The 22,049-nt window shown below is 41.5% G+C and overlaps 1 protein-coding gene across 1 annotated transcript in view; it reads left to right on the top strand.

The window, feature by feature from the left end:
• The first annotated feature begins 2,025 nt into the window (after positions 1–2,025).
• ABHD2 (abhydrolase domain containing 2) overlaps positions 2,026–22,049 on the top strand; it is a 33,852-nt gene continuing 13,828 nt past the window's right edge. The window contains exons 1-5 of the mRNA XM_026060528.1: positions 2,026–2,176; positions 2,989–3,189; positions 15,214–15,389; positions 16,933–17,100; positions 20,265–20,448. Of these exons, the coding sequence (XP_025916313.1) occupies positions 2,996–3,189; positions 15,214–15,389; positions 16,933–17,100; positions 20,265–20,448 (722 nt within the window). The 5' untranslated portion in view covers positions 2,026–2,176; positions 2,989–2,995. The remainder of the gene's footprint in view (positions 2,177–2,988; positions 3,190–15,213; positions 15,390–16,932; positions 17,101–20,264; positions 20,449–22,049) is intronic.

The following is a 22,049-nucleotide window of genomic DNA, read 5'->3' as shown; positions in this document are numbered from 1 at the left end:
CCACCCCATACTTGCATACAGTAATATACCATTTTTTCTCGGCTTTTGCCTTTTTCTGGAGGGCCAATCGTTCCAATACTTAATCATTAATCCTAAAGGGCTATCGGGCGGTATATCCGGTAACCGTACTGTAAAGCCCTCTATGGGATCAGAAGACTTGCTCTTTTTCTGTCCCATCTTCTGGAGCACCCACCCCAGTCACTTTCTCTCTCCTYGGGGGACCGCACTCACACCACCCGAGTCTTTAACTGCTAGGACGGTTGTCCCTTCGCAGTGGGCGGCCCAGTCGGCCGACGGGTGCCCCTTTTTGGTCCCCCACTACACAATCACCCTCCTGGAGGGTCCGCACTCACTCCGTCCCCTGGGGACGTCTCACTCAGATGTGCTCCGGGTATCCCACCCCAACCGAACGGAACCGCATACCAATACTCACTCAGTCCTGAGTCTTCATTCGGATCTTCGTGCRCAAAGTTTACGGGGTACTGCAGTTCTTTTGCTTACTTGTCCTGATTTAGGGTTYGGAAATACAGGTTGTGGTAGGGGAACTACCCACTCARGGGCCATCCGAAGATGGGGCGCCTCCCCTGAGTCAGAGTCCCGAAACCAGGGAGACCTGCATCCGAGTCACGGCACCAAATTGTTATAAGTAAACGCGACAAATTGACAACCACTCGGGCCGGGTTGCATAAATTCCAATTTATAAAATAATTGAGCAAGTCACAAGTAAGSMAAAMMRSSSYKGGSMGSYSGGGRRKYYYCYKSYYCMMCMAMSGSSMSSSSMMMCCCCCCCCTCACAGTCTCCTTATATGCGATTCCAGTTCCGGGTATACMTGGCACTYCCTGTAWCTTCTRCRGTTGYRCYGGCTGTTGCTAGGGGGTCTTCTTCAGCCCTCTGGTGGTCGTGGGGATGAAGGCTGGAGTCTTCCTCTGCATTGTGCGCCATATTAGGCTATCTAAACTAAYATTGCYGCTTCGCTAGCTCAACTCAGTTTTCTCAGGCRGGGTACATGCCCCCCACCACAGGSTGTAGGATGYTCCCACAGATGTTCCCAAGGCTGTTTCTCGCTGATGTAACAAATTAGCACATACCACAATACAAGATATTCCCAAGGCTGTTTCTCACTTTGATGCAACAAATTAGCACATATCACACTCATCCTTATTGGCAGAAGATTAAGACTTTTGTATGGCCTCTTACTGGCTTATTTTCCTAGTCAGAGATGGTAGCCTCAGAAGAGCAGAGAGAGCTCTGAAGCTTTTTCCTGGAARCTCTGATTCCAAATCAGTTTGTTGTGCCTGTAGGGAATCAGAAGTGCTAATTGTAAATATCACTTACATTTTGGTTACAGGCCTAAAGCTATATCCCTTTCACTGGCATTATCAAATTTTTGTAATGAGCCTTGGTGTATGTGCATGAGTGCTAATTAAGTGGCTGTATCTGAGCCTCCTGGTGGTTCTCACTGTCTTGAAGTGTGTTTATATTATAATTTCTCAATGCAAGTGTAGAAACCAAGCAGAGACTGTTTACAAGTTTCTGTCTGTAAAAGTGATGCTTCCTTATTAATCCTGTGTAAAAGTAGCAGGAAACTTCTTTTGATCTGACTTAGCACTGAGGTAACAACATAAATGTTACAAAGTCGAGAAGAGCAGTAGCCCATCACTTCAAGTCCCTTAAATGTTAAGAGATTTGGGGTACCTTTTATAACTAGGGACAATTTTACTGTGTGGCTAAGATGGTGACCATATGCCTTCCTCTGAAGTCTGTAGCCCTGCTCTGGCAGATCACAGCAACCTTCTCTGAAGTTGCACCAGTTCTTGTTACTGCTTCCTATATATGCTTTCTCATGAAGGTATTTGCCTGCTGCAGCTGAGAGAATTAGTATGGTATAGGCAACTGATCTAGTTTGGAGTCTGTCTGTAGGCAAGAGACAAGTGTATCAAAAAGTAGAAGTGGCTATGACTGAATACATAAATCAATTACAATGTCTGTGATAGGACCTCTGCATAAATTTGTGTTCTTATCTTCCAGTAGAGATGCGGCTTTACCAATATTAATTGATTTGTTCTCTCTTCTCCCCCACCCCYAGGGTAACTCGGCTAGCAGGTGGAACCAGACAGTAAAAGTTGCATCTGCTGAGGCCTGCCAGTTACTTCTAGCTTGAAGAAAGTGACACTGGTAAGACTGCTTGTCAATTACTATCTTATTTGGGTTACCCAGGTGGTTGAAGAAGGGCCAAGACCAAGGGAAAAACCTGCCCCTTCAGTACAGATAAAATATCTCTAATTGTAGCCAGTTATTTGAACCATCTGTTCATTCAAAAGAAGCTGGATCAGTTCATGAAATTACTTTTAAAGTGGAATGATGATTTAGTTCTGTATGACTATTTTTTTTCCCCTCCTTTACTCTGAAGTCCTCGAAGGGTTGGATTTAATCCTAGTTCTTTAGCTGTAGAACTACAGTGAATTAAAATATACAAGTGTCTACCTTAAATAACTGCAGGAGTTAGTACCAATATTCTCATTGAATTTCAAAAGTCAGACTGAGGAAATAGCACAGTAATTCTTTCGAGTTCCCCTTTTCAAGCTTGGCTTATACATCTGGGAAGAAAAACATACGAAGCTGCTGATGTTACCTCGTAGCCTAACTTTTAACTCATCTTCTCTTTGGGTTAGACACTTGATCCTGGCCAAGATTGACTGGCTGCAGACTGTAGGGTTTGACACCTGAGACATTGCTGCTATTCTAGTGCAGTGCTGATTAGGAATAAATCTGCCCAGCTGGTTATCCAGTGGTAGTCAAGGTCTTTAGAGCAGTACAAAATACACTTCCTTTCATTTTAGAAGTTGCTAATCTAAGTTGGTATCTGATGTTATRATTTTTGTAGTGTTAACTGACAACTTAATGTGGTTAGCATGGTTTTATATTTAACATGGCAATTGACATTCATACTCAACAGTCTATTGCAAAAGGCTTTTTTTAATCTTCAGGTTCAAAATGAGTGCAATGTTGGAAACCCCTGAACTGCCGGCAGTATTTGATGGGGTGAAGCTGGCTGCAGTTGCTGCTGTTCTGTATGTTATTGTTCGCTGCCTGAACTTAAAGAGCCCAACTGCCCCTCCTGATCTCATTTACCAGGACTCTGCTTTGTCCCGCTTTCTACTCAAATCCTGCCCACTTCTGACCAAAGAGTAAGTAGTGTCTCTTTAGCGTGTTGCCATGTGCTGTGGGGAAAAGAGCTACACTTAACCATCCTTCTGCCTAGGGTGTTTCTTAAACCTGGGTGCAAATGAATGGCAGGGTATTCTCTTGAGGAAATAAAGATGTTCTAGATCTGGAAACCAATGTATTAACAGTCAAATACTTTATTATTGCTAGTGTCCCAGGTACCTGGATTAGGTAGGACCAAGCCTTGTGCAGGACTGTCTGTGGGTGCATGGAAAATTGCACCTGCCCCTCAGGAGCTTACTCTGAGTTATTAGGATCTGTRTGCTGGTATTGCAGTGGACTGCACAATACAGCACTGTCTGTGGAAATGGGGAGGGAGAAATGCAATCAGCACTTGTTCCTGATCACAGTCTTTCTTCTAGTAGGGAAGAACTCTATTGGGGCTCACAGTAAGCAAAGATTTCGTGTACTGCTAATGAACACAGGGATAACTATTAGTTCTAAAGTGCCTATTTTTTTGAAGTGCCTTAAGTTGTTAGACTAGTGATAATGTGTTCTRTCCAATAATAGATTTCACAACTAGTTCATTAAAGTAATGACATCCTGGCCAGTTGTAAGAAAAGCCTGTTGAATTCACTGTTAAGTCAACCTTAAGGTCAGCTGTGTATTTGAGCAGACTGGTCCTTGACCTCCCATTGTAGGGGCTCAGAATCAGTGTAGCTGCTCTTCACTTTCCCTAATAGTATGACGCGTTCACTACAATTTCATGAGGCTTTTGGAGTACTTTTGATTACAGTATTTCTCTTGCAATCACCTTAAGGTTATAAGTCCTATTAAAAAGCCCTAAATAAGTCAACTATCTAGTAAGCTCTGAGTGCTATCAGGTAAACCTTCCTTTTGGATTTCARAAGTTGAACTGACTTAATGATAGTCATTCTAGTGAAGATGGGAGGCTTTTAGCAGTGTTATGTTAGGTGCTTTGATTACCTAAGATCTTAGGCCATCATGTTCCTAAACTGTTAGAGGGAACAAAGCRTTACTTCTTTTAAAGCAGATTCCAAAGAGGGTTGCCTGATGAACTGAGTCTGGTGGTAACATAAGTCTATGTTGAAGGTGAGTGTTGAAATTAGATCTTAATTATGTCTAGTGCCTTAACTGCAAAGCAGTTGCTTCCCTAAAGACTGAGGAGGTTCTGGTTACTTGGTATCTTAGCTGCTTGTCACCTCAGTGCTGGCATTCCAGGTTCATATGTCCCTAGTCAGTGAAAGAACAAACATGAAGCTGATTACCAGTCTTGAAGGCATATTGATCTCAGATTACTCTGGAAGCTTAGATGGATATACTTACAGTAAGCTAATTCAGAGTCTGTACTACTTCCGTTTCATCTCTGCTCTCATAGCTTAGGCTTCTAACATTACTATATTAGAGCCATGTTTTGGACTTTCACGCAGTTGGGGCGGGGGAAAAGCTATCTACAGGAGTGAAAAAGAAAATGTCTGAAAGAATTGCAACACATCTGTTGTACACTAATTGCAGAAGAGAAGAACTGCTTGCAGAACCTTAGTGTTGTGTTATTAGTGTGYAGTCTTGGGCTGTCTGCTTTGTCTTGATCAAGTCAGAGCTCAGACTTGTCTGAAAACTGTAGCAGTGATTTCCAACACAAGGTCCTTGAGCAGAATATTGCCTGAAAGGCTTCTATGGCAACAGGAAACAAACACAACTGAACAAAACAGCTAGAATAAAATRTGTCAATAGTTAATTGCTCAATCTTATTACCTGGAGAGGGGAATATAATTTCTCTGGGATCTTGAAAGTGTTTGCAGGAAAGATAACTTTGTTCTAATATGATGTGTATGTGACTTTAATCTCTATTTAAAAATATCTGTGATCCTTCAACAGGATAGCAAAGAAATCAAAGAAATTCTGTCTTWAGTCTCCAGGTGACTCTCATGTCTAGTGGGGAACAAATGTATCTGAATTCCTGCAATTATGCATGAAATAGTTTGTAGRGCTAATTAGCTAGAGACAGCTTGTGCCATACTCCACTGGAAAAAATCTTATAAGGCTTTGATTACTTCCTAATTGTTCTGAGTGTTAGGAAAGCTGATTAAGCAGCTCTTTTCAAACTCAAGCATGAATACAAAATAAGTAGCCCAGCAATCCCTTCTCTCATATCAGTACTGGGTTTGTGAGATCTCCCACTGATTCCTCTGTATAGCTGTGAACTGGTTTTCAGACCTGGTCTGTTCAGCTGCTTTATCCTCAAGGGAGGAAGGGAAAGAATTTGGTCACCCTCCTTAATGGTAAGGGTGTGGCTGAAAAGCCAGGGTGGCAGGAAGAGAGTGGAAATGACTTAAGTTATTCTTTTACCTGTGTGGCTATTCAAAACTAGCTAAAATGGTGTCTAGGGCCTGGTTTGTAACTTATCTATCAGCCTTTAAACTGCAGCTTTAGTTACACACATCAACAGGGAGTAAAGAATTTTTTCTGAAGCAGTTTATAGGTTGAAGTGTGGAAATTACTGAATCTCTCTTAACTTGGCTATGTCTACTTCAGCTGAGCTAGACCTGCCACTTGCCCCTATATTCCACAAGTAAACCGCTTTGATTTTCTTTTTTCTCCACCCCCTCCACCATCATGGCACCTTCCTTACCTATGGATTTATTGAATAAATTGTGAACTTAGCTTCATTCATTAAGACAAGTGGTGGATAAATAACTCGAGCTTTGGATAGTAAAACTGCATGAGATGACTGCATGCCAAATACCTTGTACTTGTAAATGCTGGTACTGCTTTTAACAATTCTCTAAGTAAAAAGTTTCTAACAGTTATCTCTCAAACCCCGATAAGCAAGAGAATCTGCCTACCTAGATTTCATGTTTTCTTACCTCTTCCTTCTACTACTGTCCAGCTTAGTTCTTTGGCTTACCGGGTGAATTAGAATAATCAGTCCCTCTTTCATTTAAAGAACTGCCTCTTGCTTGGAAGCTCTTACCAGTCCACGCAACTATTGGTATCGTTGAGCGTTATTGCCTAGGCACTGGCTGCAGCKGTCTCCTTTTCCTGTCTTCCAAACTGGTACAGAAAGCCTGCTATCTGTTCTCCTGTTTCTATAGAAATACAGTATTAGCTCCTTTGACTCCAAGATGATCTTGATCAGTATTTACTGTGCTGGACTACTGGGTTTTTTGGCTGATCCCAATTTCTTCTACTGTCAAGAGTGTGTATCCTTATTTTGCATAAGCATGATGCTTATGCCACAAATCTTTAGGAAATAACTATACTTGCCTCCTGCATGCTTATATCCTTAATAAAGGCAAGCTCCTCAGACTGAAGCAAGTGACTGTCAAGCCTCTTAGTAAATGCTGTCAAAGATCTAGCCTAGATCCTTCTTATCCTTTGTTTGCACAGTAACTTATACTGATAAATAGGCTGTCTCATACCAGAATACTCTTCTGCACTGTCATTCTTCCCTAGATGTGAGGAGAGAAGCAGTCAGAAAAGCTGACTTCAATCTTTAATAGTCTTTTCCTCTGTCTAATGACAAAGTGTTTGATTCCTACCAACTCCTTAGTGTTTTTATGCTGGATGGAATAAAGTAGAAAAAAAATGGAAGAACAGTATTTTGAAGCTTTGGCATGTGAACATCTTAAGAGGTAGAAAAAAGCAGCTTGCTCTAAGTTGGAGCATTGACCTTAGGGAGGGAAGCAGCCTTATGAGGTCCAAGTCCTTTCTGTGTGTTCAGCTGCGTCACTGGTAGCAGTCTTGCATTCTGCAGCTCTCACCAACAAGGACAATATGCTGTAATACTCGTCCATTGTTTTGACTAGAACGCTTCTCTTTGTAATCACTGAAGGTTAAAGAGGTGTGTGTGATGGGCACTCTACTAAATAAAATAAAAGCTACCTAAACTGGGAAGGAGGTGGTTTAACCAAGGAGGCCAGTCTGCACTCTTAAATAGCTCTGACTATACAGTTTCTATGGGAAGCAAACTTCATTACTGCACTTATGTTTCTTTTTTAAAGCTTATGGGGGGAACAAGAAGCTCTTGAAGTTGCTTTAAATTTTGGCTGTTGCATATTTGCTGTGTCCTGCATCACATTTGACGGTCCAGCTGAGCTGATGCATAAAAAGCTGTGTTCTACATACTTGGAGGAGTTGAACTCTGGCTTTTAGATGAGCTTTTTGGACTGAGATTTAAATTGAATTTCTTGGTATCAAATAAGAGAAGTTGTTTTCAGCTTCCTCTAAAACAGCTTTAGACTTGTTTGTAAAAGTCACCTATTGTAGTGCAGGCAATAGTTCTCAGGGTGTCTCCTGACTTTGGCAACTTCTAGACTCTGCTTTTTTTAATCCAATGTGCAACAGCACATTAAAGTCGATGTAAGAGTTAATGTTTAAAGTGTTAACCTCAGATGAAATGAAATAATGCTCCAGAAATAAGCCTGTTGCTGGGCTTCCACTTCAGATGTTTGAGGATCTGAATGCTGATGCTTGCTAGTAAAAATAGCACGGCTTTCATGTGCTTTGAGCTGCTTATACAGCTGTTGCTTTTCTAAATTCCTACATACTGGGTGATGYACATGCTCTGAAACCATAATCTGTCTGATGGACACTGAAACATAATCTACAAGCATTTGTTGGGATTGTTCCCTAATATAAACTTAGCACAATGTTTGAACACCTAGAAATTCTTGTTCTCATGGATTGTTCTATCACCTATCAAGATGTGGGGCTGGGTTATATAGCTAAAATAGAACATTTAGAGCTAAAATCTTAGCATTTGTGAGTATATTAATATAACTGGGTGTGAATTCACTTAGCCAGTTAAGGCCAATTATCTGAACTCTGTACCTACATCATGTCACAAGTCAGTTGCCATATTAAGTAACTGGCAGCCCCACACTTGTTCTCCTGTCTGCCTTCAGTCACAGAATTCAGTTACTGAAATACAYGGAGCATATAAAGTTACAGGGCTGGCCCTCAAATATCTGTCATTAKTCAGAATACCTGGTATCTCTGACTGACCAAATCAAAACAGGGAAAACATTTAGGTAAGTTCAGTTACAGGCCTTTGTATCTAGAGCAGGCTGGGAAGCCATTTTTTCCACAGAAACCAAGATTTCTGTATCCGGTACAAGATAATCTTGCCTTGAGATCTCCCACCTATCAGTACTTGAATGTCTACATGATTGTACTACATTATCCTCTTCCTTGTGTGGGCACACAGATACCTCCTCTTGGGCCAGAGGTCATCTTGACTGCTGTTCACCTACCTGGCTGCTCAGGCTTCATTCTGTCTAGCTCCTGAAATCTGTAAGTGGCTATTGCAGAGTAGTGGGTATGCTGCCTGCAGACATAGTTCTGCTGTCTCTGCCTGGCCTCTCATGCATGAGAGCTGCCTAGCTGGAACAGTGCACACTAGGAAATGTATAGTGGTAGGGAACCATCTCCATTGAGTGAAACCTGTTACCCTGGGATAAGCTCTGTGGGAGTTTGTTTTTTCAGAACTGTTTTGGCTTATAGCAGGCTTTGTAGAGAAGCTGAAGAAACCTCTGTCATGTCCTTGAACACTTTTTTTTTTTTGTTCCTACTTGGTGGTAGTGACTGTCTTTGCATAAAATCTAAAGGGTAATGTTTGAATGCTCCTTAAACTGAATACTTAATTGCTTGCCTTTACGAGTCTGGCCTGCATGGTGTCTAACTCATTTTCCATGTGTTACACCCTGCTGGGCTTATTTTCTTAAAGCTTACCTTAAGAAAAATAGACTGGATACATGCCCTTCTGCTTACAGGTTGATTTGTTTTAGAGGAACATTTTTTTTCCAGCTGTTTGCCAGGAATGATGGTCTTATTGAAAAACAATCTGTGCTAAAGCCATAGCTATCAGCACTCAAGTAACTGAATACTTAGGTTTGTCAGCTGGCTTGAGTCCAAAATGTCTCCAACACTAGTTTTTCATAGAGTATGGCATAAGTGAAGAAAAATAGCTTATCTGATGTGTGCTTTTATAGGGTGGAAACTCTCATAATTCTTGGCTAGTTTTTTTCACCACCAGTGTGCTATCAAGTATCTTCATCATGGAAGAATTTTTTTCTATGGTTTCTTGTATGGTGTTAGTAAAAGCAAGCTGAAAGTCCACACAAACTCTGGATAAAAAGACATCTTGTCCTTTGCAGTCCTGTAGTCTTGCACTATAGTGCTCAATGCTTGGTCCTGGAAGTGCTAGTGAACTACTTTCTCCTGAGATATAGACAGAAATCACTCATGGGAAGACTTTCAAAAACAGATCTGTGTATTGTTAAAATAGTGTCAACAAACATAATGTCCAACAGACGGATCATGGGCCTGATCCTGGTATAATTTATAAGAATTCTTTGCAAAGTATAACTTTACTATCAGCTGAGGACAGTGTTTACTGGGGTGTATTGCTACAGATGCATTGCTTTGTTACTATCAAACTAAATATTGTACAGACTTAGCATAAGATGATCTGTATCTCAGTGTCTGTTTGAATAACCTTCAAGTCTTTGCCTTAGGCTGTAAGTGCACAATTYATTTACCTGCTGAAATTTTTTGAAGCAAGGCTAGAATTTATGGTTAATTTTTGTCATCTCATAATCTAATATCTAATTTTAGGAGTAAAATGAACAGTTTAAGCCTCTTAATGTGACTAAATTGGTGGAACTACCAAAACGGTGTAACTGACTTGAATCAGGCTTGTATGTGGCTTAGCTTTGATCTCTCTGGATCATAACAAGAAAGTTGAGGTGAGAATGGTTGCTGGTCATTAACAGTAACAGTAGGGAAAGCAGTGTTGTGAATTCTGATTTACAATATTCTTATTTTGCTTGAAAACATGGTGTTTGAGGGTCTGAGATATATTTTTGGATTGTAATGTGAAACAGAAGTGGTTCTTGCCACTTTGGTCTTGTATTCTTTGTCTTGATACCTAAAAACGTGCTGATACTAGTAACTTGTGTCCCAAAATATAACCTCCTCAAACTGCTTGCTTGAGAAGCACACTGCGTATGAATTGGAAGTTTACTTGTATCTGATACCTTACTAATACCTTCCCTTGTTTCTAGAGAAGCAAATTCTTTTTTACTTTCTACCATCCTACAATTTGATATTGAGAGATTGGTGCATTCTTAGACAAGCCATTGACTTTCTGAAGAACAGACTTTGCTCAGGGTCAGAGTCTTCAAACAAATTGATAYGGCAGCAACTACAGCTAAGACAGTGCTGTTCCTCTAAGTTTCTTGAACAGTAAACAAATGATGTAGCCCTGATAATACTGTTGTTGATCACCTTTCTTTTTGTTACTTACAGCATGTATCAGGCATGATCCCTGAGGTTTTGTGATCATCCTCTACTACTTGAGTGACCAACTTGCCAAAATAGAACTGAATGATTTAATTGTATCAAACATTTTTCAGTTGAAAGTGGGCTCTGAAATGATTTGCGTTCATCTTCACTCTTTGCCATAACCCAGGAGTTTCCCAGTGAAATACTGGGGAGGAGGTGTTTTACATGGTTTTGTAATAGGTTAGACTGATGCAAAAGCAGCTAGAAATTATGATGTCTAAATATATATTAGACTTAAAGACAAGCAAGCTGTCAGTCTGAAAAGGTGAGTTTAAATCTTTCTTAGTTTTTTTCCCTAGTTATGTAAGATTTGTACAACCCTCCCTTTTGAAGTTTTATGATATTCGGTCTCCTGGAGCCTGGGTGCTTAAGGGACTTCTAGGATGTTTATCTCATCATAAGCCTGTTGCTTAGTGGCAGTGAAGCAAAAGGTAGGTGAGATAGCAAGTTGCCACCATAACATTTTCATGTATTTCAGAGCTTGATAGTTGCTAAGTGCAAACTGCAGAAGCAATACTTTGATTCATGTGGGAGTAATAAATCTCTGCATCAGAGTACTGTCCTATGTACATTACTCATGCTAGATCCTTGACCTTTGACTATTCATCTAGAAGAATGTAGTTTCATGCAGAGTGAGTACTTATCCTTTAACCTGACTCCAGTCAGTTGTTCAAGCTGAGCATTTTTCCTACTTGGGATGCTCAGAAACTAGCTTGTGAACTCTGAAGGGAGAAAGTAGTGAATGCATGCTTGTTTGTAGGGCTCTACACAATCCTAGCTTTCAGATGGGAATTTGGAATCCATAGGCAGCCTCCGTCCATAATTATGGGTGGAGTCATAGGGATTCCTGACTTCTTTTCAATCTTTCTCTCACTGAAGCACAGTTCAATGAAACTGCATGTTCTGTTTAGCTATGTAAAATGATATAAGATCATGAAGATCAATTCTTCAGGTAACTTCAGTCAGGTTTTTTGAAGGCAGTCTGAGGGACTTTTTCCAAAGAAACTAGTTGCAACCTGAGGAAGCAGGCTGTGGTAGGCAGCACAGTGATAAGTGATAGTCTGGAAGCCATTTGTCTACATTTAAGCTCTGGTAATGGTGAGGCCTTGACAATTCTAGTTTCCTTTGAGTAACAATATTCTGTGGTATGCGCTGCTGCAGCTACTGCATCTATTGCATTGCATGACTAACTTGTAACTGGAAACTGAATTGTAAATAAATGAGGGAAGGAGTGGAGCTTGCAGAGATCTTGGATTTTTCATCAAGGTGGTAGCATTAATCAGTCACAGCTGTATAACTACTGTAGCCAGATAAATAGCTTTCCTGCTAGCCCTATGGGGCAAGACTTTGAATTCTACTTGGGATCCTCTTGATAAACAGTGCTCTGCAGAAATGGTCACTAAAACTTTCCAAGGCATGTGCTTCTCCTGGGATTAGAACAAATGCAACAAAGTTGACATCTGGGTCTCTAGAAGACTGGAGATTCTTACTATAGATTGTATTTGACAGTTCTCATCAGGAAAGAACTGCTGGCAAAATCCAGCCACAAAGGACTTCTGTAAAAAGCCAGTCAAGCATTGTGCCATGGGGTATAGTTGCCAAGCTGAAAGGGTCTTAAATGAGTGGGGTGAAGCAAGCTGCCTCCCTTATGCTGGAAGAACAATGTCTCCTGTCTGGCATGGTAGTCCTGGAAACTGTTCAAAACCCTATGCAGTGAACTGTGTATTACTTGGGTAGAACCATCATAGTCCTGCTTGTGCATCCTTGTTTAAATGACTGTACTATCTCTACATGTCTACTTTGAATCATGAGAGCATGTCTACTAACTTTCCATCTCTATCAGCACTTGTAGAGAATGAGCTTGTGCAATCCGCATCACTGCTGGCAATCTTTGCATGGCTGGTATGCTGCACACTGTGCTTGGCAGGCACCCAGGTGCAGTGTGTAGCTCCTGGTACAGCAATGCTGGGCTGATAAAAGAAGCTACATGAGGATTAATGGCATTTATTAATTTTTTAAAAGCTTTAGCTGGACAATAGAATCAAAGATACACTGAGGGCCAACATACAAGATTACAAGGCATCTGTTGGCAGCTTCTGTAGCTTTTATTGAAATGGTATCTACTTCTACAGAAATCTATTTTAGATCTCTTTGGGAAGTGTGCTTGCAAGAACTGAGTGAATCTGTATAATGAGCTACTGTGTTGCTTTGAATTTTCTTTGAAGTCCTCTTGTGGATGAGGGGAAAAAAGCATGGGGAGAAGGACAAGCCCTGTCAAAGTTTCTCCAGGAACCTGTGTCAGGCCAATGCCTTGACTTTTCTGTAGCTTCTCCTGTTACATGTCTAGATGATCCTTGCTTTGAGCTGAAGTTCTGTTTGGTCTCCCTGCCCTGTGTCAAATGGAGTGCTCCTTTGCTTGTCCCAAACTATAACAGACTATTGCTTCCTGATGAGCAGTCTGAAAGATGATGGAGGGTGAAAGTGTTTAACACCTGTCTTGAGGTGCTAGAGCTAGAAGACTTCTGTCTTCTGAGAACATAATTCAAATGGTCTTTCAGCTGTCTAGTGGCTTTGTRTCTTTGCCTTGTGGGTACTAGTGAACTTCAGTCTCTACAATGGTAGTAACTGTCTTCATCCTCTACAGGGATACAGTTCCTCTTGCATACTCTGAAAGCCAAATGCACATTATTAAAATGATAATTCTGAATTTCCAGTGATGGTTTTCTATAGGTCTAGAAACTTGCTAAACAGAATAGCACCTGCTTTAAGCTATGTATCTTCAGGTTAATAGCTGAGAACTGAATCAGTGGCCTCATTTTCACCCCCTATTTGTCCCCCATAGTATGCCTAACAGGCAAACATGTTTGTCTCAAGCCAGTTAAGTGAAGATGTCTTAGAACAAACTGCAAAATCCTTGGTCTCCAACTTAGCAAAACCTTGTAGTGCTTCAGACTTACCCTGGCCTAAAGAAACAACTCGGGCTCCAATTGTGAGTTTAAGAATCTCTCACTGCCTACATTTTGGAGAGATGAGGGACTGCAGATATACCAATATACGTCATGCTCGAGCTGGAGCTTTTTTCTTAAAGCAAAATGTTATCTTACTATAGGCAGGATCTGCCCTTCTCCCTTGTGCTAACATACCCACATGTGTAAAGGCTTTGGTCCAACTTTGCCCTCACTTACCTAGAACTGCTGCTCTTGTCTTGCTAAACAAGCCTTGGCACTTCCTGTCTTATAGGAAGTCATATACTTTTTTTAAGAAGTATGTGGGGACACAAGTGTGTGGGGACAGCGAGTTGCAGATACGGTACACAAAGCTGACATGGGGAAGAAGGTCCAACTGTGTGGACAGTGTTAGAGCATAAAGGCAAGACTCCTGTCCAGTCACATTTTAGTGGGTTATGGGCTTAAATAGTAAATCTGATAAGCTCCAAACTGCCTAGTTTTCCATGAACAGGGAAAACATGAAAGAGGAGGATCTCTGCTTCATRTGGTCTCAAGCAATAAAAGGAAATAATTGCAGGAAGCCCTAAAAACAAAAAGAGGAGGGAGGTGCTAATCTCTCAGATCCTAAGGTGGTGTCAGCAGCTCTCAGCTTGCTGTGGGTAACGCYCTCTGTGTAGTAGAGAACACAGTTCCTTAATTGGAAGCATGTCCCCTGGGGCTGCTGTTCTCCTAAATAATGTATCATTCGTGCTTTTGTGTTGAGCTGATGTAACTATCTTTTTTCAAGGCATTTGCTCAGTCTGTCTCCTGAGCAAAGYGGTCAGGTGACTGCCCCCACCACCACTTGGGCAGCAGTACACCTCCTGTTTGTTAAACCATTTGGCAGATGTGCTTGTACTAACAAAATGGATAACTAAGCTTTTAACCCCTTCCAACTAACAGCTGTATTCTACCTCATGTTGTCTTCAGGGCAGAATGCCAGAGGGGAGGAAAGTCTGCTTTGACCTAGCTTCAATATGCCCTTGATAAATGTAATTAGTGGAGTCTCCCTCTTAATTTGAAAGGAGTGTGTTAGTGAAGCTCAGCTGACCAATTCTTATAGGTCCTTTTCCAGCTCTCTGCTTTACTGTCTCTCTGCTTGAAAAGCAAAATTGATCTGTGCCATACTCCTCTCAACTGAGAGGCAGTGCTACACAAAACAGTCCCAACTAGCATGACTTGGGGATTTTCAGAGTCTTCTAAGACTTGGTATGAATCCTGTACAGTTTCTGCCACTGACTTATATAGTCAAGTGCTTATACAAGTTCCTATGTGGTTCAACCCAACAGGCTTCAATATTTCAATTAAAACAGATTTATAGCATTTGACAAGTTTTGAAGGTCAATCTGGTTGGCTAGCAACATGCTGTCCCAGTCTTATTAAGACACAAGGCATCTGGCTATTCCGTGAGAAGCATTTGTGCATGTAACATTTCATTATACAGGAATTCCTGAACTTTAGCCTTTTTTTGCTGCTGTCCATCCTGCTTTCTCAGCTTTGAGAGCTTATCTGTGTCACCCCTTTRGTAAGGCTGCAAAGATCAGTGCTGCCAATTCAGTCATACAATAAGAAAAACATGAAATTGTTTTTGCTAACTGGGAGTGGGGGAAATCCTGTTACAGGGTTGCTTAACTGTTCTCAAAGCCTTGGTAATGTCACAGGGATACACAATTATACTGCTGCCTCTTTCAGGTACATTCCACCCCTGATCTGGGGAAAGAGTGGACATATCCAAACTGCCCTTTATGGGAAAATGGGGAGAGTGAGATCACCACATCCATATGGACTTCGCAAGTACCTCACAATGCCAGATGGAGCAACAGCAACCTTTGATCTCTTTGAGCCACAGTCGGAGCACTGCATTGGAGGTCAGTTGAACAGCTGCCTGCTGCATCTACCTGCAAGCCTTGATTCTGTGCTCAGGGGTGGAAGGAGATGGACAAGGACAGTGCTACTTGATCTGTCAGGGTAGATGTTAGTTCTGGTGATGGGAAGGGGACTGCTAAGCAATACTAACCCACAAGTGGAGGCTGCAAGACCATCCCAGACATCAGGGGAAGCCCTGCTGGACTGATTAACCTTAGGTGGCAAGGGTGGGGGTTGAACAGAAATGTGTTCCATAACTTGTGCCCCAAGTGAGAGTCTGGCAAAGAAGCTGGTGGTAAGACTTGCATTTGTGTCCTTTACCTGATAAAACTGGGATCATAGAACAAACACTAGCAATATGGGATTGTTCATAGCCTTGATGTGTATGGAAAAGAAGCTGAACCTTATCTCCCCCTTAAAGACAGATACTTGCTAGTCTTTATTCACAATATGGTCATAGTAGCTGTTCCAAGATCTGTGTGAAATCAAACTCTGTGTACACAGGGTATGAAAGAGTCCAGACTTGAAAAATTCTACTTAAAAGGTAAAAAAAGCTTGATGATTCTCTAGTTCATTAGGTGTGTATTTTCAGAGTGAATGTCAGCTTTCAAATTTGCTGTTGCTAGTAATAACAACAACGCTTAAAACTGAGTTACTGTGACTTGACTTCAGAAGTACAATTTACCCTTGCAGTAGCTGATTTAATTGTAAGCCCATGACTCTAGTTTGGCCTTCAGAAAAGGCCAAGTTCTTTTCTTAATCATGTGAGAGTTGAGATCCTTGTGGTACAATGTTGCATAGTAACAGTTACTGTTATCTGTATTACTGAAGAGAATCTGAACAGTGCTTTCCTAATGAGGCAAAAATTCACAATAGCTAGGGCTGCTAGTAAACAAAGTACAAAGTGTGCTGGCTGGAAGTCTATGCTAATCCTGGACTTGATTTACTGTGCTTAAAAATTAAAATAGCTTTCTTATATGAAAAACTAACTTATAACTAAACACTGTCAGTAGATCAAACATCAATAAAGCCATGAAGCAGAAGACTAATGACACTATTTCTGTGCTTAGCAAAGCTTAGTGTTAAGGATTTGGTCACACAGAAATGTGGAAAGGAAATGAGGGAAAAGTAGCCTAGTCAGTCTGCTTGGTACATGAATGAGAAGCAGGCTCCAAAGCTTGCAGACACTTAGCAGTCACAATAGACTGTCAGAGGCAGAACATGTGTAATGTCAAAAATATTCTTGTTTGAAGAACAATGTGGAAGAATTCAGCCTTGGTCTCTAGGCAGTGCCTGTAAAACTGTTTGGGCAGCTTTCCCTGAAGTTAAATTCTGTCCATTTCCTGTAACATGAATTACACTTTCACATCTTTAGCACTATAGCTGCTAGTCTCCTGTCTCATATTAGACTTCTTTGGCAGCACAGTGTAGGACTTTAGCTGTCTTCTGGTAGATGGTTTCCCATGGATCTGAAATAAAGCTTCTGAATCTCTGCATTTGCATGAAGTGACATTTACTTATCTTCCCCTCTCTTTCTGTTCACAGAGGATGTCACAATGGTAATCTGCCCTGGGATTGCTAACCATAGTGAAAAGCAGTATAWCCGCACTTTTGTTGACTATGCGCAAAAAAATGGTTACAGATGTGCTGTCCTGAATCATTTGGGAGCCCTACCAAATATTGAGCTGACTTCTCCACGAATGTTCACATATGGTAGGTACTTTATGGCAGCTGATGACTTTCGAGTCTGTGGTGTTTCTAGGGCTTGCTGATACTAACCTCATTCAGATATGGCAGGTGTTATGTTAGTCTGCTCATTTTATATTGTTTCATAAGAACTGAACTAAAGTTACATATGAGAAGAAGAGACTAATACTGCGATCTAGTTTTCCTCATTGTTTCTCCCAGCTCTTACACATGCATTCTAATCAAGGAGATGATTTTGAAAGGAAAATGTTGAAAAAGGCACTTGAGGCTACTAAGCCTGCTCAAATAGTTTGAGGTGCTCAAATGTCAGTTCAGTGGGAGACGAAACAATCTTCCAGCCCTGTAGGATTAAACACTACTTCTGAGGCCATGTAAAATGAAAAGTATGGGAGGAGATTGTACTAGGCTACCCAGAAAGTGCCATCATAGGAAGGACACATGAAGACAGGTTTGTCCCTGGATGCAACAAGGAAAGGCAACAATTCTGTAGCTTTGCTGTCATACTGTAGAAGTATGATTTGGGGCTTTCACCTTGAATATAAGGAAATGTCTTTCCCTTCTTAACCTAGGTAATAAAAAGAATAAAAACTAACAGCTCTCTTGAGCTACACTAGCTCACTGCTGTGTTCAGCACTGTGTTGAGTGCCACCAGCTATTACCTGCTTTGCTAGTATGTAACAATCTCAAAGTGACCTTCTTGCCTGAGACCTGACCTACTTGTTCCCAATTTCTTTTGAGCCCTCATGTCCCTTTTTATTGCAAGCATATAAGTACATTATGTCAGGAGTCTGTGCATTTAGCAGACTGCTGTTAGGTTTCTCTTTTAGAACAGATAATGAAGATACTTATTGTTAAGAGTTTAACAGCTGAGTGTTTATCTCCAACAGTTGAATTGCTGAAATAGAAATGTATTGTGCTTTGAGACTGTGGGTCTGGTAGGCAAGCAGCCAATAATGCTTTGTTACTTGTTTTAGTTATGAACTCTTTGTGAGTATGAAAACGCTTTAGGCATACAGAGTGCCTCAATTTGTCATTAAGTTCTAGCTGTTAGTGACTTTGAGCTTTTGTCTTGGGAACCAAGCTTGACTACCTTAAAACATCTGCCTTTCTCTTGATTAAATCTTGGTAGCTTTCTTCCAAAAATGATACCACCTTAGGACTGTGAATACAACCCCAAAAGTCACTAGTTGCTCTCTGAAGCCTTTGGTAAAATAATTTTAGCCTGACACCAAAAGATAATGCTCTCACCTAAATTGTTCAGTGATTAGGAGCTGAAACAGGTAATAAAGGGTGCGGGAGAGAAACATCACAGACAATATGAATCTGCTACAGCTTTGTCCAGTGCAGTTWTGAAATCCAGACAGTGTTCTTAACCTTTCTCTAGCTAGTGTCAAATGCCTAGACTAGCTAGACWAATGTCTAGCTAGTCTAGACTAGACTTCTGAAAGTTTGCTGGAGTTGATGGCAGGCTCCATTAACTTTAGAGCTTTGCTTTAGACCTCAGGGTATTCTTCTGTCGTGCAGCTCTGAAGATGAGCCTTTCTGAGTCTTTTATAGCCCTTTGGAAAGGGCAAGGAATGCCTAGGTCTTCCTTTGAGTAAGCCAGTAAATTTTACTTAAGTGACTCTGCCAAATGGAGTGCCAGGCAAGACCCTGAGCAGAATTTACTTTGCCTCCTACCCAAATATCCCAGTATCATTACAGCTTTTGCTGGTTTCTTGACACTGTTTGTGGAGGGAATAGCCTAAATTCAGGACTTGCTGACTCTTCCAGCCTTTATTATCAAACCTGACCTGTTGCTACTCTAGTTTCAGGCTTCTGAAGTGGCTGCCAGCTGCTCTCAAATCATGAAAGTCAAGCACTAAAATATTTTGACTGCTGTCTTCTTCCAGAGGAAGCTAGAGCAGTGCGGCATTTGTCATCTTAAAGAAAATTGCTCGTTGTGAATATTCTTAATGAAGTTTCCAAAGTCTGACAAAGCACTCAGCCAGAAGCATATTTCATTGAAATAAACACAAACCCTACTCATCCTACTCCAGAACTAGGCAAAACCCAAGTGTGTCTAGCAAGGATGTTTGGGGTGGGGGTACAGTGGAGCAATGTTAAGTTGGCACAGTCAAGGATCCAAACTCTTAGAACTAAAGTTCCTGGGCATGTTTCCCTGGATAAGACTGAGATTCTAACTCTAAACAGAAACAGCTGGAGTTTTATTATGTTCATGTGGTGCTTACTGTAGGATTTGCAATCTTAAATCTAATTGGAAGGTTGTTAAAGTGCATAGCCTGTTGATGTTGATGCCAGTGCCCTACTACCATCAGTTTTGGAGGTGTTTCTCTTCAGGGGATCTTTCCTTATTTTCCAAACTCAAAGGCAGGAGAAAAAGCTGCAGATATTAGTCTTGCGTGTGTGGAAGCCTTCAGATCTGTCAGACAATATCAAAGGACTGCAGTGCTGCCAGAAACTGGGTTCCTCAGTGCCTGCAGCCGAATGTTTATTAGCTATGAGCAGAACAGAGCTGTATGGAGGCAATTAGGTTTTTTCCTTGGTGGAGAGGACCCATCCCTCTTCTAAGTAGCTGCAGTATTTTTACCTCTACAGTGATTATAAGGGGCTAGCTTCTTTGTGCTTAAATCCTTCCCATCTTATTCCAGAGAGTACCTGCTTAGTCACTCTAACAGTCCACTGAGCACTGTCCTGACAAGCAAGCTCTTTCCACTGCCCCCTGATCTGTGCAGATATAAGGGTCCATGGCAGTCTTGCTGAAGGCAGGAGCAAGCTGCATTCCAGACATGTCACTTGTGCTCAGAAGTGGCTAACTGCCTCAGGAAGGTAGTAATATACTATGTTCAGTAAATAGCAATGCCAAGCCCAGAGTCCTTTGACTCTGCTTTCCAAAGTCCTTTAGGAAGACAGTTTGGATTGTCAAATTGGCTGCTCCCATGATTAAGCAAGGAATTTCATCTTTTTAGCAATCTGTCAGAACCAGGCATGAGCTAAGGTCCACAAGACTCAAAACAGGTACCTGAACATGTGTGAATTGGAGCTGTTAAAGCTTTGAGGGTATTTAAGTCAGAAAGGGTAAGAAGGTGAAGCTTAAAGCATACAAATGAGGTTTGAGGTGTGAATCTAGGGCTGTTAGAAGATGATTCTTGACATTATTCTTATTTTAGGTTGCACTTGGGAATTTGGTGCCATGGTTAATTACATCAAGAAGACCTACCCTCAGACCCAGCTGGTTGTAGTAGGTTTCAGCCTGGGTGGAAATATTGTGTGCAAATACCTTGGAGAGACCCAGGCCAACCAGGAGAGAGTCCTGTGCTGTGTCAGTGTGTGCCAAGGGTACAGCGCACTGAGGTAAGTTTAGAGGTTCTTACCTCTGGGATGACTTCTGGGGGAGCTAGAGGAGGGGGCTAGTTTTGGGGAGTGTGTGTGGTGGGGGAGGAGTTGTATGCAAGAGAAGCAATGTAACCTGTTTGTCAGAGTAGAGTGTGCAGGATGCCACCCTGCTGAATGAGCAGCCAAAGCTTTGATTTAGTGGTACAGAAGCTTTCTGTCAGCAATAAATACTTCTGAGCAGGCAAATGCTGTCAGCTTCTTTTCTGCATGTGTGAGTTGCCCTAACTCTGCCACAGTAGGATTGCTCTGGTCTCTAAGAGGACCTGTGCAGTCCTAGTGCAACAAATCTGGCAGGTTGGGCAGCATGAAAAACTACTGAGCTGATGCCACTTTTGAAAACGATAGCTTACACTATCTCATTGGTCTGAGAACTATCCCTAGGTTCATAATGGCTTTTTTCCACCTTCAGTGTGCAGTCTTATTCAGCAGTCCTCAGCTGAGGAGACTGGAAAGAGGCACAGAGTTCATATACTGGCACTCCGTGCTCCCCTTTAATGTTTGTTTCTCTAATGCAAAGGCGGTGCTGTGGGCTAATGAGGGGATGGAGAGATATTTGCAATAGTGCTGTGGACCTGAAATTTGGAAGGTGAGGAGAAGGCTTATAGCCCTAAGGCCTGCATAAACCATTAATCTGTGGTTCCCTACTTGGAAACCAAGGCTATAGTACTTCAGAAGAGCTCTAACAGCCCCACCTAGTGCTAATACCTAAACTTAGTGACAGAGGATCTGGCTATGGCGCTGCTACTTGAACTTGTTGCTTAACTATGTGTAGTAATCTTCACTAGCTGTGCACACATGGAAGGTTAAAACAGTAACTGGCTAAGCTAATGCTTCCAATTTTTACTGTCAATATGGGCAACTACTGGGCTTTAGCTGACATTACTGTAACTTCACTGCATTTCTAAGCACTGAGAATATTTGTAAGGTGAAAGAGTCTATTGAGACTAGGGTACTTGGGTCAGGATCTATTGGGAAGGTGAAAAAACTGGCAGCTCTACAGGAGACTTGCTGTGAAATTTGGCCCCCCAGCCTGGTGGAATTAGCTCTTGATACTGTTTATGCTTTGCCTGTACAGCCATTTGAGATGATTGGAGCACATATTAATACATAATAGCTAGGAAGCGACAAGTTTGATACTCAGTCCAAAGAGTCCTTTTATGAGTAAGCTCTTACAGGTAAGTAAAAAGCTTTTCTGGAAGCATTAAGACATGACTAAAAGCTTGGTATGCAATTCAGTAATATTCCAATGTACCTGGTCCATTTTGGGACTTCAGCTCAAATCTGACTATTGCTAAAAACTTAGCTACTGCTAGGTCTCTGAGTTTACCCCTTAAAATCTGAACAGATGCTTTAAGCAATAGTCTTTTTATTTTTCCCCCCAAGTAAAATGTTCTTAGTTGTTCTGGCATGGAGCACAAGCACCCTTTTGGAGCCAGCCCCCAAAACATTTTGCAGCTATCAAACAGGGTTTACAAGGATTACATTTGGCCTTGGTCCATTTGATTCATCTTCTGCAATTACGCAGTATTGTAGTTCTGGTCTCAAATGATGTGAGTAAT

This window comes from Apteryx rowi, unplaced genomic scaffold (genome assembly GCF_003343035.1).
Source record: "Apteryx rowi isolate R43461 unplaced genomic scaffold, aptRow1 scaffold_17, whole genome shotgun sequence".
Classification (NCBI taxonomy): domain Eukaryota; kingdom Metazoa; phylum Chordata; class Aves; order Apterygiformes; family Apterygidae; genus Apteryx; species Apteryx rowi.
Note: the sequence above shows the minus strand (reverse complement) of the source record. Positions and strands in the feature narration are given on the sequence as shown.